The following is a 22,587-nucleotide window of genomic DNA, read 5'->3' as shown; positions in this document are numbered from 1 at the left end:
TGCAGCAAGTCTGTCCTTTCCAATCCAAGGTAATGAGAGAGAAATCAGTCCTTGCACAGTTCTGCTGTTGCACACTCACGTTCCCAGCAGGCTCTGACACTGCCCACCCTGAGAAGAATTCCATCATTTGCCCACACCAACTTGGCAATATTTACCTTTTACATACAAACTGGCATCCATTTAATTTAACTATTTAACTGCTACAAACCACCATGCACTGCTCAAAAAAAAGCCTTTTGGAAGGAGAGCACCCACACGACCTTCTGCAGAGGTGTAAGAGGCGCCCCTGGAGCCCTGGTGGGTGGGGGTCCCGTGAGGACAGACCTTTTGGAGACCTTGAGAGCCCATCCAAACCTCTGGGCCCAACGGCGAGGCCGAGGCGTCACTGGATGTGGTACATGCAGATACATGAGCATACAGGAACGGTGAGAATATTTTTTCTTTTTTTTTCTTTTTTTTTAACAAAACATCAGAGAAAAGTGTTTTATTGTTACTAAAAAAAAAAATAACCAAACAATGCTCTAGTGTTTTAGGCCATGGATTCTCTAGCTCAGATTCACGGGGTGGAACACGTTAACAGGGAAAGTGTCTCATGGACCTCTCCCCTCTGGCCACAACCAGGCACCTCCTCCCTTCCCCGTGGTGATCAAATCACATCCTCAGGCAAGTACAGCAATTGTTCACATGTAAAAGTAAGATTAGGAAAGTAATGTATTTGTAGCCTTTCTTCCCTTTTTTTTTTGTTTCTTTTTGTTGTTGTTTTTTTTTGTTGTTGTGGTTTTTTTTTTTTTTTTTTTAAAGAAGTGATTTAGCAGCTGGAAAGAAAAAGACAGCATCATGTGAGCAGTCAGTGCTGCAGACACCCCCAGCAAATGCTCCACAGGTTACTCACGGTCCATGGCCCACAGTTCACAAACCACATTTCAGGGCTTCCCCAGCTTTGCAGAGTCCTTGACGCAGGTGCTTCTCCAGTGAGAGCCAGCAGGTCATCTCGGGTGGCTGCAGAGACACGCCAGGGCCTTCCCGTCCTCAGCAGCAGCTGGCTCTGGAGCAGCAGCCCGGGTCCCGCTGGGCACGGGAAGGGCTCCCGCGGCTGTGGCCGTGCCCCGGCTGTGCTCGGGCACTGCGGGCCGGGCGGCGCCGCTCCTCCGTCCTGCACCCTTCCTGGCGCTGGGCTGTCGGATCTCGGCTCTCACAGCTGCGGCCTCCGGAGCTGCCAGGGTCACAAGTCCCCACGGATCCAAGTCACAAGAGACACGGCTGGAGAGACCCGGCTGGGGTCGGGCTCCATCTGCCCTGAGGTCACGTCCCAGCCTCGGGAACCAACTGCTCCCGCTCGGCCCCGCAGCCACTGGCTGCTCCTTGGCCAGGGAGCTTCTCGGCACAACAGCATCCCCTTTTTTTGTTTTTTCCTTTTTTTTAAACAATTGCTCTCACCCTTCATTTTTGGTAGTCACACATACAGACACACACTATATGTACACAATTTGGGCCCGAGGACCTACGGCATGCCAAGGAAGCCAGCACCGCTCAGGATGGTGCACACATTCAGCAGCTGTCAAAGGAGAAGTCGTTTTACTTTCTTTTAAACTTGCAATGTTTGTCTTTATTTTGTTCTTTATATTTTGAAAGTGAAAAGAAATAGTATTGATTCAATTTCTTTCTTTTTTTTTTTTTTTTTTTTTTTTTAAATATTTGTTCTATGTATTTACAAGCCTTAAAGTTGCTCTAAAGGTTCTCAAAGTATCACTAGTACTTTTTTCCCCGGGGTAGCACGGTTTTCAATGAGTTATTTTCGGAGCACTCTGGTCCGCAGCGGTTTTCTCAAATGCATTTTTCTTCCGATCCAAGGTTATGTATGGTTTGATTACTATTTTCTTTTTAAATTTCTGTAGCAAGCTGAGAGGCAGGCAGAAAAATATGATGATAATAAAAAAAAATAATTGATCTTGTCCTCATCTAGCTCACCCCAACCCCCTTCAAAGTTTTGTTGATTTATCATGCTTTGAAACAAAACTGAGGTGCGTATGAAGGGGAGGGAAATTTATTTCTCTGCTTTTGTTCTATTATACAATTTGTTTACAGAAACTGCAAATTTAAAAATTACACTGGCATTTGCAGTCCTTAAAATAATAAATTAAAAGTTTTCAACTTCTTTTTGCTAAACAGATTTGTTTTGCTGTGTGTTTTCCTAAGTATGAGTCCTTGTTTAAAAAGAAAAGAAAAAGATTAAAACAGAAAATATTTTCTATAAATAATACATGTATTTTGGTTTAGTGCTCCCGCCCTCAGGTTTGAAGTTTACTTTTGTGGGTTTGTTTTCAAGTACCTTTTTGCCTCCATGATCACCTCGGTGTTTATCGGGTTTTACCTCTCCCACTCGTGCGTGTGTGGGGCAAGGGGTCTGCGAGAGAGAATTGGCCTTGCTGCACTGTGATTGGCGAAGACGTGAAACTTTTTAAAAAAATACTTAAATTGTTTCTTTTTTGTTTGTTTGTTTTAAATCTGTATTTTAAGTTTTAATTATCCTCTGACTCCTCTTCGGCCTCCCGTAGCCACGTGAAGAACGCCGTGACAGATTTTAGCGCTACTCCTTTGCCGTTCTGCTCCGCCGGGTCCTTGCTGCTTTCCCACTTGTAGAAGGCATCCTCCGAAATGACCTCCTCGTCATACAGGCAATCAAAAAACATCCGCAACAAATCTGCAGTAATGGAATAAAGGCAGGGAACATCTGTCAGCCCTGGCTGCAGATAAGGGGATTAACGTGACCTCTTGGCACGGGAGATGGAGAGACAAGGAAAACACAGGGCTCTTACTCAGTTATTGCTTCTGGCTGCTCACACTCAGGTGAGGGGGAAAACTGACCCCTCTGACATTGTCTGAGGAGAGGGAAAGCTGGGAAAGCAGCTGAGGAAATATGTTATTTAGAGACTGGCTGGCAAGCAGGATCTACAGCAGCCCATCTCCTCTGCACCACGTCTGGTTTCCCTCCAACCCCAGATTTTTGTGGCTCATCAGGAAATATAATGCCCAACTAATGTCATAAAGGGCACTAAGGATGATCATGTTGGATGTTTTGAGGCACTCCTGGATTTTGTGCTGCGGATTCCCTGGGAATCTCTGCTTCTTTGGTTACTCCCTTGCCTCTTGTCCTGCAAGGGTTTTCTGTAGCATCTCTGGGACAAAACTCATCAGTTGACCAACTCATTTTATTCCCTCCAAGCCCACAGACATCTGTGGAGTAGCAATGCAAACACCACCCATGCTCTCACATGCCCAGGTACTGCAAACTCAACAGATTATTTTTTACTGCTCTTTTTTTGCTTTCTTTTTATCAAGAGAGGATTGTCCTCCCTTCTGTGGGGCTGCTCACAGGAGCAACCAAAAGACGAGCCGGCCTCTGGCCAAGCATTTGGGAACTTGAGCTGCTCTAAAAATCTGGGATCTGGACAAGCTGAACCCACCCACACCAGCTTCTCTCACCTGCTACCTACAAAGGTAAGGAAAAGTACATCCTCTTCCTGTCTCCCACAGAACCCCCCTGTCCTTATACAGGCCCAAATCCCCAGCACAGAGGCAACACTTACTAGGAGGTTGATCAAGTTTTACTATTGATGCTTGTAGTGCATAAAGTGCTTGTAGTTCCTTCTCTGTGTCTGAGTCCAGGTACTTGAGTAAGATGGGCACTCTCTGTTTGATAACAGCAGTGTCCACTCGGAAGCTGGAAGAGTCCGCTGAGGGGAAGAGGAGAAAGCAGGGTCAGCTCTTTGACTGCCTTTACCAATGCAAACAGCAATCACAAACACAGTTTAGAGTGGAGAGAAAAGGAGGATGAGAAATAACAGGAAGTATTTTTGGTTAATGGCTATTTCTGGAAGCCTTGGTCCTTACAGCTCCCCAAGTTCACTGCCTGCAGTCACCCCAGCTCTAACACAAGCAGAAGCAGCACAACCTTACTTTGCAGTGCAAATGGTGTCTCCAGAGGCAACTGCACTAAAAAGGTTTTTAGAAAATTCTTTTTTTCTAAAAATAACAGGGCAGAAACAGAATCATAAGTTGCACATGATATAGGAAATAGCAAATATATAAAAACACACATTAGAAGTCCATCAGCCACAAGGATGAATTATTCAGCAGCTTTCAAGTAGGTCATGCAACCCAAATAAGCGATATTTTGAAAACAAAAGTAAAAAACTCAGTTATAGGCAAGGCCAAAATTTAAACCAGAGGATCATTTTCCTTACACAACAGGGAACCCTTAAGCATTGGAAATGAAGTCCTGTGTCGTGCCTCTGTTAACACTAGGTGGCATGAGCAAGGCTCTGTTCCCAGAGAGAGGAAGGAGCTGGCCTGTCCCTCCCCTCCCTCACACGGTGGAATCCAGCCCATTCTCTCCCCCAAATCACAGCTCAGAGCAGAACCAGACCCTTTATAAGCATCACTTTTTGCTGTGCCAGATGCCAACAGTAAAGTTAAAGAAAACCAAGTGAACTGAGCAGATGTTTCTGGCTGCAGTGCTTTACTCAACCCCCGCCGGGGGCCTGAGGCTCACGTGTCTGACTTGGGAGCCCTTCCTTCCCAGTGTTTCCAGCTGTACAGTCAGGCAATTCACATAAACCATCTTTCCAAAACCGAAACTTTGTATATAAAACTCTTACAAGCCTGAGCCCCAGCCTGGCTTCTTCCTGCTGCCCACGCCTCGTTGCTGACACAGGAGTGGAAATGTTAATTGCCTTAATGGTGATCTCAGTCATTTCCACCTTTGTTAAGAAAATCAACGAACATTCTGGCTTTACCCAGGGCTGTCTGAGACCCCTGCTCACACTGGGCACTGGGACACACCAGGTTCACCTCAGGAGCACCATACCGGCAAAGTCCTGGCTGTCATGAGAGGAAGGGACACCCTGCTCTCGGGCACAATCCCAAATGATGGAAAAGCCTTAGTGTGTGACCAAACACAGCCTTGGCCAGGAAAATATGATATAAACCTCAAAAATACCAAATAATTCTTTGCAGGTTTGGTTTGTGTGGTGTTTACGCTGCAAGTTACTCACCTATAATAGCTGCTTTACAAACTGCTGTCATTAAAGCTCTAAGGAATGTAGGTGAACTCATCTGGCTTTCATCTAGATTAGCCTGGAATCAAGAATAAATGGACCAGTTAAAAACACAGTGCTGCAGGACTGCAGAACTCCAGTGCTGAGCCTGGCAGCAAGTCCAGGCTGAGCTGCTGCTGTGGCACAAGCCCAGCTCACCCCTGCAACACTCGGCTTCCCCACTCACTCCTTGGAACTCCCTCAGGGACATCAGCAGGCAACACCAGCTCCCATGGGATCCATGTGCCACTGAGCACCTCCCACAAGGAGCTGTTTGTCTGCAGAACCAAACCAACCACGCTGCGCTCCTGCAACGCACAGTCTCAAAGAGTTTTGGGCTTTCCAACAAACTTTACGGCGTGCTCCTTGGGTGGAGATTGTTTATTTTGTAAAAGAAATTCAGGGAATGGCTCCAAAGAGCCTGTGGGTGATCCCAGATTTTCAGTGCTGCTTTCATTCCACTCTTAACTCATCTAACAGCAGTGGAAAATGACATTTCTAACACATTGTTCTGCCACAGAAATAACTGAACTGAAGCTGACCAAGATTTAGTACAAGCACAGATGTAAATGCATAGGTTGGGTATAATTTCAGACACTAAACATCTGAGTTAAAGAAGTCAGCCAGAGACTGAGAGCAAAGACCAGTGGGATGATAGGTCTTTTTCTCTTTTTTATTTTTATTTTCTCCTCCAGTGCCTGGCCCAGTGCACTGAAAAGGTGCTCTCATTGACTACCTAGGATGTTTTTACAGTGGGAAATTTGGAGAGATCATGTTGGGAAAAAATAGTGAAAAGCTTCTTTTCCCTATTTTATGAAGAAATGATGTAGCAGTGTACATCTGAAATGTACTAAGTGGCAGAAGCAGGACATTCAGTGTCAGAAAGCCTTAAAAGGTTACACAGTTAATATGGCTAAAAACCTTCCTTCCTGAAACTGACTCTTAAATGCTCATTATATTTTAGATTTTAATTCTTTGGAAGTGTTGATTGCACAGACCAAATCCTCACAGTGTCCCAACCCCTGAGATGTTCAGACCAGAACATATGTAGAAAAGCAGTTAAACAGTCTGCAGGGAGGGTGAAAATCTCTTTGTACCTCTACCCAATCAAAGATTTGTTCATCATTCGCCTTGTCCTCAACAATGAGTTTTTCCAGCTGCTTGTTCAGCTCTTCTGCAGACAGTTCTTTCTCTGAAAGTGCTTCTGAGGAACTGGAACAGTCAGACTCCGTGAACTCCAACTTCTGCAACACCACACGTGATGATGAGAATTAGTGAAACGTACTTTCCTAGGCTGAATTACACCAGATTGAAGCAGGAAACTACATTTAATTCTGCTTCCTGGCATTTCAGCTGCTCAGTTATCATTGCCATATCAACTTTCCCTGTTCCAAAAGTTAGGAAGCATTTTACACATGGGAACTCCATTATCCAGCAAAGACAAGGAGGCACCTCAGGCAGCTCCAGCTCTGCACAGCAGAGTACAAAATCAAGTGTGTGTTGCCTGGCTGGAATGCAACAGCCAGAGCTGGCACTGGCTCAAAGGAATTGCAGCCAATGCCCCAATTCCTTGAAAACTGTGACAGAAGAGCTGCAGTCCCCTCAGCAAGGCCCAGGCCATGTTAATAATTTCATTTCCTGCAGCACTTCCAAAGTGCCAGAACAGGGCAGTGGATCACTCAAAGCTCCAAAGGGAGACAGTGGCTTCCTGAGGAGCAGCACCAGCAAGAAGAGGTGAGGTGCCTCCATCAGTCTTGGCTCCCTCCAGGATCATAATCCAAGGTGGGATGAGTGAATAACTGCTACCATTAATTGTGGCCCTTCTGCAATTGTCTGTCCTTGCTCTAAAACTCATTACTGAATGTTTTCTTCCCAGTTGGAGAAACAGGTCTCCTAGAGGAAGCCAGGTGACTGGAGATGTGTGTCTGGGAGCAGCAGGGACAGGCTTGTCCTCCCTGTGCTTCACAAGGTGATGCTGAAATCATCTACCCCAACTTGGAGACACTTCACCCCATATTGCAACTGTGCCTAAGAACGGGATGGAAGAGGATGAACGAACGGGATGATCAAAGAAATCATCTGAACTCACCTGTTCCATGAGAAAGGTATGTACATCCTCCCCTTCGGGCAAGTAGTCCTTCCAACTGAGGCCAGACTCCCTCCATAAGGCTCCCACTTTCTTATGGCTCTGAAACACAAGCAGTTTGTCCATTTAAAGAGCTGAGGGACACCCTGGGAACTCACAGGGGCCGGAATGGTGCAGCTGTGTCAGGAGGAATAAAGGACAGTTCAGCCACCCAACAAACGCCCGGCAATGAGTGAGAACATCTGGAGACCCCGTGCAGGAGACACCACATGTGCAATCCCCCCGGGAATGCACATCTTGTCAGGTGGGCAACGCCTCGTGACGGGCAATGGGCAAGGCAGAAGTGACACGGGGGGTTCGCAGCGAGCTCCGAGGTCACCCAGGAGCAGTGACACGTGGGACAGGCACCTTCCCACGGCTGACTCAGACCCTTCTCCTGACTTGCTCCACCACTCACACTCCCTTGCCTTGACAGCAAGGCTCTGGCAAACTGCTCCTTTGAGAAAACTCCTCATTTACACAGCTGTTTTCTGCGCAGAGACCAAGCCTCAAATTCAGGCACATAATCCCAAAATCTCTCTTCAGCTCCTAGAGTTTATGCAGACCTTGAGAGCAGTGCCCTTGAGCACAGACAGTTCAGCCTTTTGCAGCCTCTAATGTCACACTGACCTTTGAGCCTCCTGCCTCAGAGAGCACAGTTCTGACACACACAGTTCTGACAAGAATAAAAATGCTGAACACAACCAGCTCTTTTCACCCAAATGCTTTGCCAAAGTTTCACCTTACAGCACCTGCTCACAGGAGATCACTGAGTAGCCTAAGTCAAGCTGAGAAATGCTGCCTCATTTTAAGTTTACAAAGCAGATTACAATTTTCAGTTTACAATACAAGTTCTTAAGAGCCAACTGTGCGTAACTCCTGCTCTGATCCACCAAGGTCTGGATTAGATGGCTGATTTTACACTGAAATATCCGAGTCCAAGTCTTGGCCTGGACAAGATCTGATCAGAAAGCTGTGGCAGAAACAGAGACCCAAGGCTGTGCTTCCACACCCAGAGCACAGCAGCTTTTCTTTCACAGAATAGTTTAAAAAAAAACGGAAGTTGACTGTCCAAACAAGCACAAGACTAAAATAAATGAAAAGTCACTCTTTGCACTGTTGGACTGAAATGCTCCTGGAACATTCAACATTACTTGAATGCATGCTTGAAAAAATTAAAAAAAAAAAGGCAAGTGAGGGATTTTACAGGGTTGGAAATAGACACTATATAAAAGTGCAGGATTTAGCTGGATTAAAAAAAAAAAAAAAAAAAAAAAAGACAAAAATGGAGATGAGTTACAGGGAAACCACCAAACTGGTAGGACACGCAGCTGTGAGGTGTGAAAGAGAGCTCTCGGAGTCACGGGGTGAGGAGGTGTCACTACCCCAGTGCTGGGTGAACCTCAAGAGTCGGCAGGTTTAGTTTGGATAAGCACACAGCAGTCTGAGGCCATCGGGAGCTTATCCGAACCCTGAGAACCTCTCCGGTCTGCAAGAACAGTTCTCTCGCAAGATTCCCGGCACTTGCTGCTTCTGGTCAGCCCAGAAATCCCTTGAGCATGTCCCTCTTGCAGTATTTCAGCACTCTTAGCTTCTGGGAGAAGCCAGGTGCAAAGGTACCTGCAAAAGGGAAAAGTGATGAGAAAACAAAAAGTTAACTCAACTTTTTGGAACCTCGTAAGGCTTGGTTGGAAACTGGGGGTGCGAGGCAGGTTTCCTAAGTTATCTGGACTGGCTGGCCCATCCCTAAATGTCCTCACGTGGGAATGGTGAAGGTTTCATGCATGAACACGAGCGCTGCAGCCACTCCTCCCTGCGGAGGACAGGAGCACGGGGCACTCACCATTTGTTTGCATAGAAGGTGCAAGATTTCAGCAAGCAAGACGCCGGCTCTTCCCACAGGAAGCAAGGGTTTGCTAAATTCTCTAGAATGAAAGAAAAACAGGTGTTTTTCTGTTATAACTCGTATTTGGGATGCAAATCCATGGGTAGTGATCAAACTGAGGCAGGAAATCACCTTTAACTTCTGACAGGGAGGAAGGATTTGATTAATCCAGCGCTGCTGATAAAACATTTAGTGATGCAGTGACCTTGTCATAACAGGGCTAATTACAAAGACTTTAATTTTGCATTAAAAAATATGTCATATTTATGTCAAACCCACTCATTTTTGTGGGATGCTGCACTTGGGTAGAGGAAAAAGACTGTTATTTTCTTAATATACTGTTAACAGAAATAGGAACCATTCAGCTGGCTCACAGTTAATCCCCAAATATGTAAGGACATACAGAAAATACAGGGATTCTAGTCCAGGAAATGGTTTCTGGTCTTGCAGACAAGGTTTTGTGCCCATTCAAGGCAGTGCACAGGTGGTAAAGACATGGAAGCCCATAGTTTGGGCAGGGACACCTTCCACTGTCTCAGGCTGCTCCAAGCCCCATCCAGCCTGGCCTTGAACACCTCCAGGGATAAGGCAGGCACAGCTGCTCTGGGCAAACTGTGCCAGGGCCTCCCCACCCTCACAGAGGGGAATTTATTCCAAATATCCCACCTAGCCCAGCCCTCCTTCAGTCACCCTCTGCAATATCTCACTCTCTGCAAGTCTAATTCCCAGAGCCTCTGTGCTCCCAAATGGCTCCATCTACAGCACTGGGGTATTTTTAAGCTCTGCTGGAACCAACAACAGACTTATGGATAAAACCCTTCTCCAAGGGTGAAAGCACCAAGCTCCTTCTCAGCAGAGATTTCAGGCTGGTGTGGGCCCCCAAGGATGTGCAACAGCTCTCCTGGGGGAGCTGAGGCTCCAGCACTGCTCATCCTTCACCTACTGATGGGAACCACACTGAGAAAACACTACAGGCACAGCTGGGAAAGCATCACTTACTGTATAAGTTCTCTCATAGAGATTCCTCCTTCTTTTAACATGGGGGTCACCAGCTCAGCCAGGTACAACCAGATATGGGGTATATCTATGGCCATGTCATCCGCCATCTCCAGGGTCTCAGAAAAACTTCAGAAGGAGAAAAAAACATCAAGTATTAAATAAAATTTAATTGGAGGCATTTTCTTCAAAGAAATCTGCACTTTAAAAATATTTTGTAACATAAAAGAGGAGTGAAAAGAGAGAGGAGTGAGGACAATCACAAAGGTAACAAAAAACCTATTGCCATTTTATGTCTTTGGTACTTCCAAACTGCCAAGACTCAATTTCTCCATGCAGTAACAAGGAGAATATGTGGAAAAGACACCACCTTTTGTAGATCCAACAGACACCAGACACATCCAGGAAACCTCCAGTTATAATAATTCTTATATCCCAGTACAAAACCACTTGCTAAACAGTAACATCTATAAAACTAAAAAGCTTTTTTGTCTATATATATAAACCATCAAGTAAATTAAAGCTTCTTAAGAATATCCAAACATTTAGAGAAGGGGGTTAACCCTAACAGAATTCCAAATGTAAGGTAAGCAGTAAAATGTCTGTAAGAACTCAGTTCAGCAGAGAAGAGTTTCTATCAGCTGCAGGAATTATAGGAGTGCTCCCCAGTGATACACTTTCCAGAATGGCTCAAAACTCTTCTATCCCATGAAACCCTTACAGGTGGCATCACTTCCCATGCCTGGGAGATGGTAATTTTTCTGCTCTCCTGCCAGTTTCTATCATGGTTTGTTTCTCCCTGAAAATCTTGAGAAGTCCGGTGTCCTGTTTAGTGACTATAAATCCACATTTTTTCTTGATGTTTCAAATCAGGAACCATCTCCTTTGCTTTATTCTTTGCAACCTCTGCTGCTGCTCCAGCCTTTCTGCCAGAAATTGTTCTCCTGTTGTTCTTCTCCCCAGCTGTGGGCTGGGACCAGTGTTCATCCTGTGATTCCTCATTAGACTTCTCCTGTGTCAGCAGGTGAGGTGGTTTCTGGTGTTCTCCTCAGCACTCACTGAACACCACTTGCCCTTTCCATCACCTTCATGAGGTTGTTTCACATTGTTTATGTCACATTCAGAGCACAGATCCCAATATTTCATCATGATCCACTTATCCAAACTCCAGGAAGCTCAATAACAGCTTTAATCAGAATACATTTTGGCTGTGTATCACCTCAAACGAGTCCCTCTGAGCAGCAGTGTGTGTGGACACAAGAGTATTTCCTGTGGATTTAGATTTTTTTCAGCTGTTCCATACTGTTTTGAGCTCAGGCTTCCTAAACCTTTCCTGTGAGCTGGAAGAAGTTCAGGACAGACACAGGTGCAGGGAGTTTCCTGTCGGAGCGGTCGGTGGTACCACAATGACAGGGACTCAGATTAAAGCCAGACAGATCCAACTCCTCAGAACCTCACTATGCTCCATCTGCTCCTTCACTGCTGCATTTGTGCCTATCCCTGTTTTATCCCTCCTGCTCTGCACCCCAGCAAGGACTGAGTGCCACCAGGCACCTCCACGGGAACAGGGATTGTTTTAGGACTGGACACCAGGCTGGGAACACAAAATTCAGGGAGTTGAAATGAGCCAGCAGCCAAAACTGAGGTCTCTCTTAGCAGGTCCAACTCATATGCTGTGTGTTCTCCTCAGCCCCCCGAGGGTTTGGCTCTCCAGCTGAAGTGTCCTGGAAATGGCATGGTGTGGGTGAAGCCTTCTTCCCAGTGGGACAGTGGCTGAGGCTCTGTGTGCACAGGAGCTCAGAGCTCCCAGGTGCTGATGTTGTGTGCAGGATTGTGACTCTCTCCTCTTCCAGTTACATTCAGGGATTTGCAAAAGGCAAACAGGGAGAAATGCAGCACAGAACAGGGATCTAAGCACACATTTTTAAACAGACACCTACAGATCTGCTTCAAAATAAAAGCTGATATAAATATGAACATATTTATGTTCACTACAGCATCTGAAGCACTTTAAAATATATTACAATAATAATATTCCTTATAAATACACCCAGATGATACAGTCCTTCCAAAAGCATGTGTGGAGAGGGCAGGATACCAAAACAAGGTGGGAGATCATTTCTCTGCAGCACAGCATCCATTTGCAAGAAACAGAGGAAAAGAATCTGTGGATTCTCTGTGCAGAATACCAACCCCTTGAAGAAATCCTGCTTGCTCAGCTTTCCTGAGTGCACCAGCTGATGTAACAACTGGCCCATGTGATCCCTGGTGATCTGACTCCGCTCCAGCGTGGACTCCACGCCCACGCGCACGAACACGGGCAGCAGGCTCTGGGCACTCAGCTCCTCCACGCACTGCATGGCCTCCTGTGGAACGACACACAGCAGTCACCCCCAGCTGAAAAGGAGCAAACATGTGGCACAAGAGTATTTCCTACTGCAACACCGGGGATTTTTAGTGAAATGAGGATTTAGTGAGGCTGCCAGGAAAAGTGCTGAATTAGGCTGTGGAACCTCATCACATAATAATAACAAAAAGAACAGTAATAGCAATAATGGAATTTATACCACTCAGGTAACAATTCTTAAAATGCATAATCACATTCCAGGGCTGCTTGGTGAAATGGCAGGAGTTATCTTCTGGATGCCACCAAAACACTGATTACTACATCGAACATCAAGTCAAAAAAAGGGTATCAGATCAGATTTGTTACTGATCTGACCTGGCACAAATGCCTGTGTTACAAACCCACAGCCCATGAAGAAGCAGAAAATAGCTGGGGAGCACTTGGAGAAGATTTCCCCTTTCTAAAGCTCCCACTTTCTGACTTGAGCATTTTGCAACCTGAACAAAGAAACACTCAAGAGACTTAGAGAGCAGCTCTCAAAGTCCCACATCAAAAATCTCAATTACCACCACAAGGACCTTCCAGGGACCTCCTGAGCCCACAGATCTCAGTGGCCTTCCTGACCACAGGCACCTGCTCTGTGACTAGTTATGCCCTGAGTTACCAAGAGCTGGCAGCCCCAGATGTGTTTCCTCAGGCCCTGCAGGGCTTTTTCCTGCAGGTCAGGAGCCCGCTGGTCCTGGCCTGTGTGCTCGGGCTGGAGCTCATCACAGGATCCTCTGTCCTGGCACACACAGGGAACCCTGCTGTCACCAGGGTCACAGCTCAGCAGTTTGAGCTCATGGTCAGGTCAGACTCTGAGGACCAAACCCCTGCAAGGGGCTGTTCCCTGCCCTACACAGCAGGAGCTCACTCACGGGAGGCTGCAGGAACATGAGTTTAAGCAGTCAGAGCTTCGCTGCACCTGAAGAGCGCCAAGAATCCCCCAGTACCAAGTAATTCCTGATGCAAACAAGCTGCCTCAATTCCATGGACTTTTAACCAGCCCTGCCCTGTCTAATGCAATTCAGCCCCATTTCCAGGCAGCCACAGAAATACATTGCTGTATTTGCAAACAGGGAACTCAAGAGGCCCCTTCATCACAGGCATCCAGGGGAGCCTCTGGAGTCCATCCTAAGCAGGAAAAAGAGCAGAGACTCCTTGGCTCACCAGCCCCTGGGTCCCAGGCCAGCTCACTGCCAATCAGAGCAAGGTTTTTCCTCTCCAAACCAAGTATTTAATAATTTATCCCAATAACTAGATGTGAACTCTAAACAATCCATCATGAGAATATTCCTCTTTCCAATTATTAATTGGAAGTCCAATGAAATGGAAGCAGCAACACTGCTTTTAGGGTGCCAAACCAGCAACTCCCAAGTGCTGCCATTTCAAACTTGGCAGGTTTGAAAATTTATTTCAGTAAAAGATCAAATGAAGCAGCTTTGCAGCCAATGTAACACTTCTTGCAAACTCCCTGGATGAGCTAAAAAACCCATTTACAAGGGAAACAAAATTTCAACCTTTTAACTAGGAAGTGATGACAGCTGCTCAGTAATTTCCAATGTTTATTAAAAATCCTCTGGAGTGTTTTGTTCAATATTTAGTATTGCTTTATCTGCCTCCAGATCAGAACAGCACATGCTTTGATAACTAAATGAAAACCTCTGTTTATTTTCCCACTAGCTTTTCTGCTTCCAAAATTGCTGGTATTATGGAACTGCTCAGTGATTCATGACAGATACACATCCATCTTGCTACTTAAAACACACAGGCTGGGCTATTTTTCCTATTACCAGAGGGCAGCAAACAAGCTTGGGAGACAACTGTCCTGAAAGTGCCCCTAGAGCTGCTGCTGCTGCTGGGCTCTGTGTGGGCTGGGTGCTCACAGAGACACACCCTGGAGAGAAATCACTGCTGCCCCTCAGAGCTGGCTGTTAAGTGAGGCTTTCATCTTGCTTACCTTAAAATCATTAATATGCAAGAACTCATCAATGATAGATTTGCATTTTCTCTCTATTTCCTCTTCTGATAGCGAAGGCTTTTCTTGCACTGGAGCTGGGGGAACTTCTGGCTTGGCTGGTGGAAATACAACAACAAAAAAGTGTTTGGAAAAGGAAAATCACCATTTTAGAGATGACATTCTGAGAACAGAAGTCACTAGGGCAGGTGTGTCCCTGTCCCATCCTCAGGCACAGGGTAGTTCTTTGATGGGGCTTGGAGCAACCTGGGATAGGTGGAAGGTGTCCCTGTCCACAGCAGGGACTGCAACTGGATGAGCTTTAAGGTTCCTTCCAACTCAAACCATTCTGGGATTCTTTCCTGGCTACTTTTCCCCCATATGAACTCCCAGTATTTCTGTAACTTGACCTTGCAGGATCACAGCTGGCAGTGGCACAGGTCAAACACCTTCAAAGCTCCACACGAACATTAAATAATTAAATGGGAGCTGTTGCAGCAAAGTTAAAATGTGCTGACTGCAATGGGCAGCAGCCCAAGGCAATCTCCCAATCACGTCCCAAAACCCTGATCCCCATGGACTGTCTACAACATCCTGAAGCTTCAGGATAAGCCTGTGCTGTGCTGTGGCATTTGATGTGTTTTCCTCACTGCAGCAGTTTCCAGATGTTTCCCAGGGAAGGAGCTGGGTGCTGTCCTTACTATAAAGGTTCTGTCCACTGGGAACATCACCCTAAGTGTCCCCATTTTCCCACTAACAGATCAGCCCAGGCTAGCAGGAGGGAAAAGCAGGAGCTGCAGGACTGATAAGGCGACAGACGAGTCACCCTGGTGGGTGCCACCATCCTGCTGCACCAGGGCTGGCTCGGAAGGAGGGCTGGCAACAACACGTTGCTAAAAAGCTGCTGTGCACCATCTGCCCCAGACCCTAATCCCTGCCCTGGCCCTGGGGAATGCTTGAAAAGGGCAGACATGGCTTTGTGGGGCACTGGGAAAGCATTCCTGAAGAACTGACACTGATTTGGGGGCCTTTGTGCACGGAAGCCAGTGGGACAGTGACAGGATAAATCAGGGCAGACAATGCCAGGGGGTGATGCTGTGCTGGCACCTGCAGCCCTTCAGCCCCGCTGGATCCTACACAGGAGCTGCAGAGAGGGATAAGGCCCAGGCCTGCCTGACTCAGCTGGGTCACCCAGCTCTGGGAGCTGCATCCCAGCTGCAGCAGCCTGACAGTGCCCTGCACACAGACCTGTCACTGACAGTGCCCTGCACAGACCTGTCTCTGCCAGTGCCCTGCACAGACCTGTCTCTGCCAGTGCCCTGCACACACACCTGTCACTGACAGTGCCCTGCACACACCTGTCTCTGCCAGTGCCCTGCACACAGACCTGTCACTGACAGTGCCCTGCACAGACCTGTCACTGACAGTGCCCTGCACAGACCTGTCACTGCTCCTGACAGGTTCTCCCTTGTGCCTTCCCACACACTCAGCAAGACTCCCCGAGCACAGAGGAGCTGTTACCAGGTTCCTTGGCTTTGTTCCTCTCGGCCTCGGTGCTGTTCCTGTCCATCTCCATGGCCCCTGTCAGCTGCTTCACCGTCTCCAGCATCTCCCTGCGCTGCTCCTCCTGGGCCTGGTTGTCCAGCAGCAGCTCCTTGCTGCTGCTGCCCCGGAGGAAGGTGTTGGGCCGGGACAGGGAAGGTGGCAGAGGTTTGTCGTTCTTCTCCCTGCCCGTGCTCCCACGACTGCCAAACAAAAACCCGCTCAGAGGTGAGGAAAGGGACTCGAGGGCTTCACTGCCCTCGAGGAAAAAAACACACCCCAAGCCCTGCAGGATTGTTCACTCCACTTCTTACAGCTGTACCCACAGCCAAAATTAACTCAATTTCAGGGATGCACAAACACAAATACCCAGAGTGGACAGGAACAGCCAATGCTTTCTAGAGAACATATGGAAAAGCAATGCTCTACAGCACCCATTTTATACATGGAATAGTGAATTTTATAACACATGGACTCTGTTTCCCTTTGAAATGGTGTGAGAGCTTTAGATTAGATGTAACAAAGAAATTCTTCCCTGTGAGGGTGGTGAGGCCCTGGCACAGGGTGCCCAGAGCAGCTGTGGCTGTCCCTGGATCTCTGGGAGAGTCCAAGGCCAGGTTGGAGGGGGCTTGGAGCACCCTGGGACAGTGGAAGGTGTCCCTGCCATGGGAGGGGGTGGGAATGGGTGATCCTTCAGCTCTCTCCAACCCAAAACATTTTGTGATTCCATGAGAGTTGTATTTTTTACCCATTAATTGAAAAATACTTCCCAAACAGTGAAGGCTCCCAACAACAGGTGACAACGATCTGTTCCATTAATTATTGTGTTAATGAGTAAGATGGGCAAAACGATGCCATAATGGAATAATTTCCAGGTAGGCCCAAGCTTTACTTGAAATAGGAAGGAAAACATAGAGGCACAACACAGGAAAACACTTCAGCAGCTTGTGTGCACTGGAAGGAAGATCCAGTGACATTTTAAATGAACTGTACATTTATAAACTGTGTCTAGAGTTAATAAATTATTGAGGGTTAATACATGTTTCATGCTCCAAGCTGGAGTGGCTGCAGCCCTGAAGGAACTGGAGTGAGAGAGAGGCTCTGCAGTTTTTTGTTGGATGCGGGAGCATGGGCAGGTCACACCTGCTGGGAAGGGTCAGACATGGTTTTGTGCTGCATTTCTGCCAGGTTTTAGGTGTGTTTTCCTGGATAAATAAACCTACTGACCTGGCTGAATTCACAGCCATTAAATCCAACCTATTTATTACTACCTTTTATCTGAAGAGTTTTTAATCTGATAAACACAACTACCCTTGGCTGAAGAGTGAAGTGGAAATGAAAACATTAATCAAAATGGCTTTAACAATTAATTTATTTGATCCCTGTGGGTCCCTTCCAGCTCAGGACATCCCATGACTCTGTGAACCCCACCCAAACCTGCTCTTCAGCAGCAAAGCCGAGGGTGAGGGTCCATCCTGACTTACCCATCTCGCTTGCCTTGGCTCCACCACTGCTGCCCTTCCCCCAGCTGCCCAACTGGGCTTTAGGCACGAGCTGAATCTTCTCATCTATTGTGGGCTGTAAAACACACCAGGACGTACAATTACAAAGGCAAATCGTGCAGTGTAAAAATAAATGGGAGATTTTCTGGCAAAAAATCTCCCTTGTGAACACCAAAATACACTTCACGTGTTTCTGGAAGACTGAAGTGTGGCCCAAGACAGGAGACACGAACAACAAAGGGCATCACAAAGAGTCTCTTCCAAATGTCAGTGAGAGACATTCACAGTGAGCAGGAGCTTCTTTATATTGGGAATTCTGAAGCTCAGGAAAGTGGAAAAGCTCAGTATATCCAGATTTGAAAGAAGTTCAGTTTGTTAGTGATGTGTAAGCCAGTTTCACTATCCATCAACTCTCCAGTCATGGCTTTGGGGGGACCTGCAGGGCACTAAACAGTACAGAGGGCAAAGGACGACAACAGGTCACAGAACCTGGAGGAAGAAGTGGTGTCTGGCAAGAAGAGAATATTGATTTTATGACGTTCAGTGTGAGAATTTATTGACAAGGAGGTTGTGACCTCGCAGATCTCGAGGAAGCTCCTCTCTCCTTCCAAAGCAGCTGCTGGGGAACCAGCTCCATTTGTATGGAACAGAGGAGAAGGGCTTTTCCCAGGTGAGCTGTAAGCCCAGGCAGGAGGAGGCTGAGCCTCTCCTGCTAATGAAGTTTTGGAGACTGTTTTATGAGTTTCAGAAGGAACAAACTGATCGGATCTGCACAAAGGCTGCAGTCTGTCCAGGTCCTGCTTTACAGCTCTCCAAGAACCCAGGCACTGAGTGTAAAAATTCAGCCAAGTGACATTAAGTGGGACAAGGGAATATTTAGCAGTCAGTGACTTATGCAAAGGTCAGACTTCTCCTTGGCAAGAAAACCCAGAGCTGTTCTGAAGTTCAACAAAGGAGACATCTCCAGCTTGCCCAACCTGCAGCCTGAAAAACTGTCCCAAATTCACCAGTTTAATGGTGAAATAACAGGAAGATGCTCATCTGCAGGATGAACATGAGAGTTTATCACATGCTGGGGGATGCAACCATGCCACCAAGTCGAGAAACCTCTAAAGCAGACACAGCTCTTCCCATTCTATGGGAGCATCCTAAGTCTGGAGTGCTGCTGTTTGTGACACATCAAAAAGGATGTGGCCTCCCTGTTTTATTGAGGAGCAGCATCAGAATAGGGTCTCAAGAACTTGAGGCAGCCAGGTGTTTGAGACTCCCAGGTGATGTGTTTGAGACCCATGGAACATGGTGCTGTGCTGCATCTCCATATCACACAATACCCTGGCTCACATTTTCATCACTGAATAAAATGCAGATTTTCTGACTGTGAGAGTTTGTGGATTACTAAAAGGACACTGTGAACCTGAGAAATAAAATCTGCACACTCCTTTCCCTCAGGACAAAACAGGAACATCCAGAAGATAATGCAGCCTGATTTACACACAGTATTAACTCCGAGGATTTAACGTGTCCCAGCCCCAAGTTTTGACCTGCACACACTGTCCTGATCCTTCCTGGACTAACAGATGTTTTATTGCCCTGAAGGAGGCTTGTGCTGGCACCTACCTTGGTGATTTTAAGGAACTTGGTGGGGTCCAGCACTCTGCTGTTCTTTGCCCCCTGCACAGTGTTCCAGCCGCCTTCGTCCACCCGCGGGACACCTGAGGAGGACAAACAGAGCCATGCTCAGCTCAGCTCAGCTCAGTTCAGTTCAGCTCAGCTCAGCTCAGCTCAGTTCAGCCCAGCTCAGTTCAGTTCAGCTCAGCTCAGCTCAGCTCAGCTCAGCCCAGCCCGCTGCTCTGACAGGCAGGGTCCTGCTCGGGAATGTCCTTCCCTCTGACATGCCACAACCAGCCTGCCTGCCTGGGCTCTCACACAACAGCTCTTGCTCCTTCCAGGGCTGCTTTTGGAAGGGATGGTTCCTGGCTGGATTTCTCTGCATTCCTGTGGGTGCTGCATGTTCACAAGCTCATGGAAGGAGCAGGTGAGATGAGATGAGATGAGAGATGCCTTCCCTGACCAGAGCCTCCCTCATCCCACAATTCCTGCAGCACTTGGCTGGTCTGACACAGAGCCCCTCAGGCACTCCCATGATCCTCACCTTCTCCTGGTGTCACTTTTAGGATAATTAAAGTCTACATGGATTTTCTTTACACCCTGTTTTCAAAGCACTTTCATTTGACAGTCCTTAGAGAATCCCCCAATGACTAAAGAATCCCTGAAAATTACTTTCTCCTTGCCCTGCTCTGTCTCAGTCTTCGTTTTCCCAGTCACTCCAAATTCATTTTCAGTGCCCTGAGGGCCAGGAGCAGTTTAAGGTGATGCCAAGACACCCCCTCACACAGAGTCAGCACCTCATGACTTTAACAACTAAAGACAACATGGTTACTCCTGGAATGAGATGTTTTTCTCTTGAAATGAGACTGCAGTGCCTGAGAATGGATGGCTAACTGACTCCTAAGTAATAACTTGTTAGAACAGATTTCTGGCAGCCTGTCATAAAATCAAACATGGTTTGCATGAATAGAATGTGTAAACACCGTGGTTGGTTATTTTCACCCATGAGATTTGCCCCTGAAAATCCCCACAGCCAATCCATGGCAGATCTGTTCCTTTTCCAGCCTCTGCCATATCAGGCCCCAATTTCCTTTGCTCATTACACTTAGGAAAAAAAAACCCCACAGATTTTTGCCTTTGATGTGGGATTCCCTCTAAGGCCACTGGATGTGAAAAGAGCAGCCAACTTGGCTTTTACTTTACCCGGTCTCCTCTTGTCTTTGGTCATGAGTTGTTGCACCTTCCTCTGTTCCTCCTGCTCTTCAATCTTGGCTTCTTTATGGATCTGCTCGATGGTCTTGGGGCCCTGGTCTGCTCTCCGTGACACCCAGTTGCACTGGGGAAGAAGCAAAAAAACCAAACACGTGCTCAGGAAAACTTCCAGGAGAGCATCAAACATGGGGAGTTTGAATATTGGGAACGAGGCCTCATCCTCCCACCCTTGTCATGCCTTAGAGGGGCTGGAGAAAATCCTGTGGAGCTGGGACACATCATGGACATGGTTATCCCAGCAGCCAAGAGCAGAGCCTTGTGCTCAGGTACAGAGACTGCAGCCAAGACCTGACTGAATTCAGGACATGTTAATCTCCAGCCTGCACATTCCCAGCTTCTCTTTCAAGGCTCAGAGGAAAGAGAAGAGCTGCTGTCACTCTGTTTATGACTGATACTCTTTGTGGGAGCCTTTCCTCTAAGCTTCAGGGAAGAAATGAAAATTAAAAAAAGCAAAAAGTGACTGATTTTAAGTTGAAACACCACTTTGCACTCCAGGAATGGTGATGGCTGACACAGGAATCCTGCAGAGGAGCAGCTGTCACTCCAAAAACACGTTCCTTGCTTGATGTGTCTTTTCAGCCATGCAGTGCCCAGACCCCTCCAGCCCTGGAATGACCACACTGTCCCTTATCTTGCTGCATCTTCATTACAGCTCTTGGGGGTAATTATCTACCTGCAGCCAAAATGGTGATTTCAGCCTCCACACAACCCAAACCAGCTCCCCTGGGGGGGAATTAAAGTTGCTGGGAAGGCTTGTTCCAACCATGGTCACATCTTCACCTGCACAGTGTGGGGACCCCCTGCACCACACGTGTACAGCACCAGGACAACGTGGAGACATCTCCTGGCTTTGGACAGCCAGACTTGGGGGAGAAGGGGAACAGATCTCCCCCTAACATCCCACTTGAGCTGTGAATCCCTGCTCTTGCATGAGAGCTTATCCAGCCTGGATATGGAAGGGAACATGACAGACTGGCATGGGAGCTGGGTATGTTCACCTGCAGGACAAAAGGCCCCTGGGAGAACTCAGAGCCCTTCCAGGGCCTAAAGGGGCCCCAGGAGAGCTGGAGAGGAACTGGGGACAAGGGGGAATGGCCTCCCACTGCTAGAGGGCAGGGTGAGATGGGATATGGGGAAGGAATTCCTCCCTGTGAGGGTGAGCAGGCCCTGGCACAGGGTGCCCAGAGCAGCTGTGGCTGCCCCTGGATCCCTGGCAGTGCCCAAGGCCAGGCTGGAGGGGGTTTAGAGCAGCCTGGGACAGTGGAAGGTGTCCCTGCCATGGCAGGGGGTGGAACGAGATGATCCTTAAGGTCCTTTCCAACCCAGACCAGTCTGGGCACCATGATTTCACACTTTTACTCACTGGAACTAGCACCTACCAGCCTTAGGTCTATTACATCCTGAAGCATGAACCGAATCCTTGAGGAGGTTTTCCTCTCTTTCACAATCTTCTCCATCTGATTAAAATACTGGTCCATGCGGGGCTAGACAAGGAAAACATCATCAGCACATTGTGGAGGAAAAGGAAAACACTCCCTTGAGTGGCACCCAGCAGGTCCTGCATTCTGGGATTTCTGTGCTAGAAACATCAAGGACTCAGGGCTGCTCCCCAGAGAGGTGAGTGCTGGGTCTTGTACACTCCTCCAGGATGGATTTGAGGGTGCACAGGGCAGCATGTGCAGGAGATGAGGCACAACTGTGCAGGCACAGACTTTCTCTGGGTTTTTAATTGCACAAACTGTCTACACCCTCTGCATGTACATAATAAACATTATAACCATTAGAAATCCATCTCAGTCTGAGCTTCCCCTCCTCAAATCAGCTGTGTGCTTACCTCAGCCCAAGAAAAACTGGCTCAGGGAAAAAATGGGTACAAAACCAGCCTAAAACACATCATTCCATGGTTTATCCCCCAAGCTGAGCCAGGTCAGACTGAGCAGCAGCTCTGGGTCCCTCTGCAAAAACAGTTTAATGGGCTCAGCTGTGGGAAAAAAACCCCACAAACTCCTCATCAGGATAATCATGATATGGTGGAATCCCAATAGGTTCACACTAAGACATCAATTTGGATCAGCAGAGAAGCTCCTGTTAGGTCTAAATTTGGCTCACCATGCTCTAAAAAGCCTTTTTCTCAAATTAGGGCCTCTGGTTGTTTCAAACAAGAGTTTCAGAGCAGTTTTCTACCATGCTTCCCATTCTCTTCTCTAAAAACCAACTA

General features: G+C 47.3%; 1 protein-coding gene across 1 annotated transcript in view; it reads right to left on the bottom strand.

Moving 5' to 3' along the window:
• Window positions 1–432: 432 nt before the first annotated feature.
• The window catches only part of EIF4G3 (eukaryotic translation initiation factor 4 gamma 3), a 141,441-nt gene continuing 119,286 nt past the window's right edge, over window positions 433–22,587 (bottom strand). Inside the window, exons 22-35 of the mRNA XM_041463389.1 lie at window positions 21,749–21,853; window positions 20,301–20,433; window positions 19,107–19,201; window positions 17,419–17,565; window positions 15,967–16,246; window positions 14,449–14,564; window positions 12,296–12,468; window positions 10,106–10,231; window positions 9,065–9,146; window positions 7,186–7,284; window positions 6,194–6,340; window positions 5,055–5,136; window positions 3,588–3,734; window positions 433–2,701 (exon numbers count right to left, since the gene is read on the bottom strand). Of these exons, the coding sequence (XP_041319323.1) occupies window positions 2,520–2,701; window positions 3,588–3,734; window positions 5,055–5,136; window positions 6,194–6,340; window positions 7,186–7,284; window positions 9,065–9,146; window positions 10,106–10,231; window positions 12,296–12,468; window positions 14,449–14,564; window positions 15,967–16,246; window positions 17,419–17,565; window positions 19,107–19,201; window positions 20,301–20,433; window positions 21,749–21,853 (1,914 nt within the window). The 3' untranslated portion in view covers window positions 433–2,519. The remainder of the gene's footprint in view (window positions 2,702–3,587; window positions 3,735–5,054; window positions 5,137–6,193; window positions 6,341–7,185; window positions 7,285–9,064; window positions 9,147–10,105; window positions 10,232–12,295; window positions 12,469–14,448; window positions 14,565–15,966; window positions 16,247–17,418; window positions 17,566–19,106; window positions 19,202–20,300; window positions 20,434–21,748; window positions 21,854–22,587) is intronic.

This window comes from Pyrgilauda ruficollis, unplaced genomic scaffold (assembly GCF_017590135.1).
Source record: "Pyrgilauda ruficollis isolate IOZ18807 unplaced genomic scaffold, ASM1759013v1 scaffold165, whole genome shotgun sequence".
Taxonomy (NCBI): domain Eukaryota; kingdom Metazoa; phylum Chordata; class Aves; order Passeriformes; family Passeridae; genus Pyrgilauda; species Pyrgilauda ruficollis.
The sequence above is the reverse complement of the archived record's forward strand: the minus strand, read 5'-3'. Positions and strand labels throughout refer to the sequence as shown.